The sequence below is a fragment of the Neolamprologus multifasciatus genome, chromosome 7 (genome assembly GCF_963576455.1).
Source record: "Neolamprologus multifasciatus chromosome 7, fNeoMul1.2, whole genome shotgun sequence".
Classification (NCBI taxonomy): Eukaryota; Metazoa; Chordata; class Actinopteri; order Cichliformes; family Cichlidae; genus Neolamprologus; species Neolamprologus multifasciatus.
The window spans coordinates 52,809,165-52,816,067 of record NC_140445.1 but is presented as its reverse complement, the minus strand read 5'-3'; the positions used below and the strand labels follow the sequence as shown (position 1 = coordinate 52,816,067).

Here is a 6,903-nt window from a genome sequence, read left to right as displayed (position 1 = left end):
CAACGATGATGTTGGTTTGTGAATGGGCAGGGCAGACGACTTTGCTTATGTCTGAACATACTTATTTCAGTATACTCTGGGAAACAGAGCTAATGTTTCAATACGACACTGACCTGTAACGTTCAGGATATTTTACTGTAGGTAGACGAAAAGAAAATTGTGAAAACATGTCTCCTTCGAGCCGGATTTGAACCAGCGACCTAAGGATTTCAGCTGTGACGTCTACAGTCCTCCGCTCTACCAACTGAGCTATCGAAGGGACGCTTCCAGTCAGCGCATCGTGTGTCGATGAGCTAACGAACCCGGCTTTCACTGCTCTGCTCACACATGAATTATACTTCTGCGTCAGTCTACGTCGTCAAAGGAGCTTGCAAAGAAAAGCGTCTGGACTTCTTTAAGTTACTTGAAGACGTTTCACCTCTCATCCGAGAAGCTTCTTCAGTTCTAAGGTCAAATGGTGGAGAGTCCCAGATATAAACCTAGTGGGAGTGTCCCCCCACAGGGGGACAAAAGGACCCCCTGATGATCCTCTAATCGCCTGAGCCAAGGTGTGGAACTGGGTGTGGGTCCCAATCAGCCAGAGTTTCGGGTGAGTTCATTGTGAAACCTGGCCCCACCTTATCATGCGAATTCCTGAGGTCAGATGGCCCAGGATGTGAGTGGGCGTTAAGGCGTCTGGGGAGGGATCTCAAAACTGGATTATAGATGGCAGAGAGTTTGAGAGAGAGAGCCAGGTTTCACAATGAACTCACCCGAAACTCTGGCTGATTGGGACCCACACCCAGTTCCACACCTTGGCTCAGGCGATTAGAGGATCATCAGGGGGTCCTTTTGTCCCTCTGTGGGGGGACACTCCCACTAGGTTTATATCTGGGACTCTCCACCATTTGACCTTAGAACTGAAGAAGCTTCTCGGATGAGAGGTGAAACGTCTTCAAGTAACTTAAAGAAGTCCAGACGCTTTTCTTTGCAAGCTCCTTTGACTACGATGACCTGGATGACTGAGAACCTTCACAGACGTCAGTCTACGTCATTAGTTACGCCTTAAGGCGGCGAGATTGTGAAGCGCGCGCGGTTTGGGTAGATGACGTATGTGATATTCGAAGCCACGCGAGCCGGTGTTGTGGCAAAACGCGATCATCTGTTTAAATAAAAAATTCATTTAAATAGTCTTTTTCAAGAGCGATCAAACCAGGAGTGCAGGATACACTGCAACATCTATAACACAAGTTTTATATTTTTAAGCGTCCAAACGGACCCAGATTGATTACAAAGTAGGACAGTCGTAATTACACTTAGAAAACAGGTTATTTCTTTATTTGTATAACCAGTTTTAATCCTGTTGTCTGCAGACTATTTATCAAAAGGATATTAGACACCCGTGGTGTGTCAAAAAGTAATCATCTGACCAAAAGTGATTTCCGGTATTTGCCAAAAAGTGATTATCCGTATTTAAACTGCTGTAAATGATTTGTTGGCCAATAATATGTGAAACGATGTCAAATGCATCCCTCAAGTAGTCATTTTGAGCAACAAACAACATTCCTGTGACAAAGTAGGAGATACTATCAGTCTATTTAGCAACACAAGCAAAGATACATTTAAAAAAAAAAAAAAAGAGGCACAGACAACATTAAAAAAAAAATCCTTAAATATAAAGAAATTGGGGGTGGGCACATCTCTGGCTACACCTGATCGACTCTAGACACTCCAGAAACTGTAAATATTAATATCTGCTTATATTTTTGTCAACTATATTAACAGTGAAACTCTACCACTAGGTATAAAACTGTGATTCTACACATGAAATTGACACAAGGGTAGCAGAAATGTGATTTATTGTAGCAAATAACATTGGCTAGATTTCTTCTACAAAATGACAAGAGCACCAGAAGCATTTAAGGAAGGCTGTAAGAAACGCACTCAGCCAAGTAAGTCAAAGAAAATATCTCAAAACATCTGTTTTCTCCTTCATATTCCTTCAGTCTCGTTTCCATTGTAGTGGACTTGAACCTTCGAACGAAAGTGAGCATATTGGCTGATGGTGTGCAAATAAGTGTGTAACAAAAGCTTCAGTTGTAGTATGGCAATTCACAAACATTTCTCATATAGATTAAGCAGCCATTCCATCCGTGTTTGCATACACTACAATTCAATACAACAAACTCAAAAACTGTGCATGATAAACAAAGTAATTTAAAAAAGGGCTCTTTTAAAGTAGGGCAAAGACTAGTGCGAAGAACTAGGGCATTCTTACTGGCTGGAGAGTGCTCTACAGTTGCTCTACATCAGGGGTGTTGAACTCCAGGCCTCGAGGGCCGGTGTCCTGCAGGTTTTAGATATCACCCTGGGTCAACACACCTGAATCAAATGATTAGTTCATTACCAGGCAACTGGAGAACTTCAAGACATGTTGAGGAGGTCATTTAGCCATTTAAATCAGCTGTGTTGGATCAAGGACACATCTAAAACCTGCAGGACACCGGCCCTTGAGGCCTGGAGTTCGACACCTGTGCTCTACCTTAATCAGCAGTATTTATTAGCTGCTGCAGTTTCTGTCAAGTATAAAGTTTGTGCTTACCAAGGAATCGCCGCATTAGATGCGCCACATAGAGTCCACCTACATTCTCAGCACAAAACACCCATTTTTTTCCCCAATACAAACACACAAAATAAATAATGACCCCAATGTGGTCTGTGTCACTGACTCGCCTCGGTTATGAGCAAGGAGCCCATTATGAGTTGGGTAAAGATAGTCAGGTTTGCACTGTTTGCACTAGTCTTTCAGTTGCCAAATAACAGAGCCCATCACAAAGTGAGTTCATGCTAAAAAGGTATATCCAACTGTTAATGGATATACGTGGAATACTCTGACTAGGAAAACCAAACACAGTGAGGGAAGCTCTGTCTTAATGTACAACTGCATATTATAGCGATGTTCTTCCATGTTACCTAATGGGAGTCACTGTACTGCAACACTGTATCTAATCAATCTTCACACAAATCTCACATAATTGTGTTTGCTTGCACATTACTGTGTCACCCCTGACTCGTCCAAAGGTACAAACTGGTTTGTATAACTTGGCAAATTCTGCTGTGTGGAATAACTTAACTGTTTTGCACCTGACAGCTGTAGACTCATAACATGACACAGATACATAACAAGCAAAGAAAAAAAAGAAAAAGAAAAGAAAAAGTAAAAACGGACAGCAGTTCCAACATCTTTCAAGTCATCTTGCAGCAATACGTTATATATTTAGACATCCGAGTTCAGACTTTACCATCAGGATTTTCAGCCCACCTGCCACTACAAGAAAAAAGAAAAACACAACACAACAAATTACAACAATGTTTATCATTCACAATGATAAATAGCAATCATTGCCATTGTGATATGAAATTATCCTCTGGAATAACGAATCACTTCAAAATACAGTCACATTTTAATTAGCTTCAAAACTATTATAAAAGTTCTTTTGCAAATGTCAAAGATTTTTCTAGTTTAATTTTTTTTAAAACGCTGACTGGTAAAGTTCAGGCCAGAAAAAAGAACACAAACACAGACATGCTCAAAGTGGTGTTTAATGATTTCTAACCCATCTTATGGTTAACTACATGCTGTGCAGCTGTGTTCAGCTTTTGCTTTTCTGCTTTATTACTTGAAGTAAAACAATGGAAACTATGCTGGTGCTGTATGTTTCTGCAGACAGGCCGGAACATAAACACCCCTGTTATCTTCTTCACTGCTGAGGTTTGGATTGACACAAACTCCATGTCAATCCAAAGTTCATATTTAAAATTCCAAATCCCTGCTGTGTTTCAGACACTTTGTGCATGAATTTATTTATGTTAAAACAATAAAAATGAATAAAAACATTCTGCAGCCTAGTGTCCCATTCCTTTTACCCCTTGTTGAAGTTGGGCACCATGTGTGAATATTTTTTATGATGTTACTTGAAGATAAAGTGCATAAGCACACAGTCTAAAGAACAAAAATATATGCAAATACATAATTCAGAACTGTGTTTGATAGTGTGTTGGTCCTGGTGTTATGTTGGCTTGGTTGTGCCACTTTGTGTTCGTAGCTTTTCTGACCTTGTGTTTTCATATCTCAGTGTTGATTAAAAAGGGCAACTTGTTCTTTTTTTAATCATATGATGTTTCAATTATTAAAGATGAAAAAAAGAGAGATGATAAAATACAGGTGTAGCTCATCTATAAGATTTATGATGCACTCAAGACAAACTTTTAAATGAGGCTCTGAAGGCAGGATGTCTCATTTTGTTGAAATATCTTTACTGAGGAGAGGGGTCAAGGAGAGGTATCGAGCATGTGCAATCCTGTGTCTCTCAGTATAACCAAAGCGTTTTTTTTGATTGCTTTGATTCCCTCTGAGTCATGAGTTTATGTCCCACCACTGCCACTATCTACAACAGAGTTCTGTTTTTAACCCACTAAGTTTGAGGATAAACACACAACTGACCTTCAGCCCGCCACCACCACCTGACACAGAGGTGCTCATCGCTTGTTTCTCAGCTTCTTCCTGTTTTTTCCTTTTCCTTTCGACCGCTTCTGGATTTTTAACACCCCTGTACGCCGTCTGGAAAAAAGTGTGGTGTATAATCAAGTGCCAAGATGCAACAGCTTGATAATAAGTGTTTTGTTTTGTCTATATTTTCAACATATACAAACAGTCTCAAAAGCATGCATGTGGGTTTTAATAAATTATTTTACCACAACCTTTCAGGTGCACACAAGGCTTGTTCAACCACAACCAGCGAGGGGGCATTCAACTGCCAAATAAGGCAGTTCAGCTGGAGGTTGAAGCAGCTACTTTCAGCAGTGCTGTGCTGCTCAACTGAGACAACTGTGGGTTGTTAGAGACCAGTGCTTTGACCTGCATCAGAGTGTGAACTGTCACGGTGCTGGAAGATTTAAGGATGAAAACGGTGACTGGGAGCACAAGGTTGTGGTAGTTAAGCCAATCCAGAAGACTCACCTGGCCAGGTAGAGTTTTAACCCTGGTCCAGGTCTACTTACCTTGAGAGAACTCTAGCGCGTCTCTTTTTCAAGTGGGTTTTCTGTGCGATAAAAAATACTCACCACACTGTAAACTAACTCCACCTTTAATACTGCACTCAGTTACCAGATTACTGGGTATGTATGTGGCGCCAAAGACACAGTCCAATACATAAATAAATAATACATTTTGTGAAGTTCAGTTTTTGGTGAAACTTTTGTTTGTTTGTTTTTTTACAGAGCTCACTTTAAGGATGGTGACTTTTATTCATATTTTAATTCTACTACCAAAAATGCACTTCTAGTGATGTTATAAACAAGCTAAAACAAAAAACAACACAATTCAACTTCACTGCTGATTTCAATGAGTGATGGCAGAGTTCATGTTTGTACTTGTACTGAATAACACACCTCTGCTATAGCGAGCTGCACCCAATAACCTGGTAAATGTACTACACATGTGTAACAATGTTTTTGTACTTGAAAATGGACAATAAGACGCGACTAGTCGTAACTTACCTCTTTTTGTCTCTTTTCGGCGGCTTCAGCTAACTGTTGTCTCCTGGTCTCCTGTTGGAAACATGGGAAACTTGTGAGCTAAAGCTGTCCTCTCTGAGCTAAGCATGTTGGGCCTGAAGCATACTTAACATGCCGCTGTTCACATACAGTCAACGCCTCCTCTGCGTTACCTACCAGGGCCCATTGGTGTCCTAATAGTGATTAATCAAATTCACGTGGGCTCAGCTAATTCCTATATCAATTCGTACTCATTACCAGTATACAGCTGACCGAATTATTGTTAAAGCTGTGTAATAACAATCATAGTAACTTAACTTACAGGATCTGGAGTGACCACAACGTCGTCCGCTGCTCCACCAAGGCACGGTAAGCACATCCCCATACTTCAGTTTTTAATTTAGGCAGTAAAAGGCAACGCTGAAAATTAGTTTTCTCTGTTTTCGTGGTACCTAACTACCAAACTAACTAGATGGCAGGACCGTTTATAATGCTGGGTGAGAGTTCAGGCAAATAAAATAGGAGCAGCAGCAGCAGCTTCTATTCCCAACTACTACTACTGCTGTTGGGTCATCTGGCATAACGTTACCGTTAGCTACGGAACATTAGCATTCTAGCTAGCGGCTACCACTACAAGCCCAGCTGCGTCTCCAAGCCGCATGATAAATTACTCCTCCTCGCACCTCTTGTTTAATCGCCGCGACATTTGGAAAACAGCAGTGTGGAAGTGCCTCAGTCAAATGCTTTTTTTTCCTCCTTTGAGTTTGTTTTGGTCCGAGATCAACTGGCTGACGAGTCAGCCAAAGTATGTTCACTAGCGATAGGTTAGTAAACACTCTTTTACTGTTCGCCTCCAATAAAAACAAGAGTAACCATACTGCAATACCACCATGAAAAACACAAAAAGTTTACTACTGTTTTTAACAGTTGACAGTACAGTAAGTAGTTGTAGTCTTATTTAGTTTTTACTCTCTGAATAACAATTAGGTGTAACGGGACTTTGAACATAACTAGCTGACAAGGGGCGGATACTTCGCTTGTAGATAGCTCAGCAGCAGCACCTTGTGGCGAAGAGTGGAACGAATTGAATGAATGAGAAATACTTTATATTTTTTTGTTACAATGACAATAATAATAATAATAATAATAATAATAATAATAATAATATTAACTAGCAGGTATATTTCTGCTAGACATATAAACTGTTTTATTCAAGTGATAGCAGGTGGGAGTGGAGTTGAATATGTTACAGAAAGTGCTCTGCTGCTTGTCCAGTAAGGGGTTCCGAGGGCAGTTGGGATTTTCCCTGATGGATAACAGACCTACTCTCCACCACGACTTCAAAAGTGTCCAGTTTGAAGTCAATCA

General features: G+C 40.5%; 1 protein-coding gene and 1 non-coding gene across 3 annotated transcripts; both read right to left on the bottom strand.

Moving 5' to 3' along the window:
* Nucleotides 1–172: 172 nt before the first annotated feature.
* Nucleotides 173–259, bottom strand: trnay-gua (transfer RNA tyrosine (anticodon GUA)). Its single transcript is given in 2 exon segments — nucleotides 173–208; nucleotides 223–259. It is a non-coding gene; the product is annotated as a tRNA-Tyr (tRNA).
* A 2,309-nt stretch (nucleotides 260–2,568) lies between these two features.
* svip (small VCP interacting protein) lies at nucleotides 2,569–6,557 on the bottom strand. Of its 2 annotated transcripts, none has more exons than XM_085166412.1 (5): nucleotides 6,219–6,518; nucleotides 5,858–5,921; nucleotides 5,539–5,589; nucleotides 4,484–4,600; nucleotides 2,569–3,307 (listed from the first exon to the last, which is right to left on the bottom strand). In XM_085166412.1, exons 1-5 carry the CDS (start codon nucleotides 6,239–6,241, stop codon nucleotides 3,293–3,295), a joined length of 270 nt encoding a protein of 89 aa, XP_085022538.1. In that variant the 5' UTR covers nucleotides 6,242–6,518; the 3' UTR covers nucleotides 2,569–3,292. The 2 variants fall into 2 exon arrangements, with proteins under 2 accessions (XP_085022538.1, XP_085022539.1); XM_085166413.1 differs by lacking the exon at nucleotides 2,569–3,307 and adding an exon at nucleotides 5,041–5,081 and having other exon boundaries at nucleotides 4,492–4,600; nucleotides 6,219–6,557.
* Nucleotides 6,558–6,903: the final 346 nt, after the last annotated feature.

What these genes read in the sequence shown, in the direction of transcription:
- svip (XM_085166412.1), bottom strand. Translation starts at nt 6,241, where the DNA reads ATGTCGCGGCGATTAAACAAGAG. An exon ending in TCGCGGCGATTAAACAAGAG is followed by an intron (nt 5,922 to 6,218) that starts GTGCGAGGAGGA and finishes TAAAAACTGAAG; the next exon opens with TATGGGGATGTGCTTACCGT. An exon ending in TTGTGGTCACTCCAGATCCT is followed by an intron (nt 5,590 to 5,857) that starts GTAAGTTAAGTT and finishes TGTTTCCAACAG; the next exon opens with GAGACCAGGAGACAACAGTT.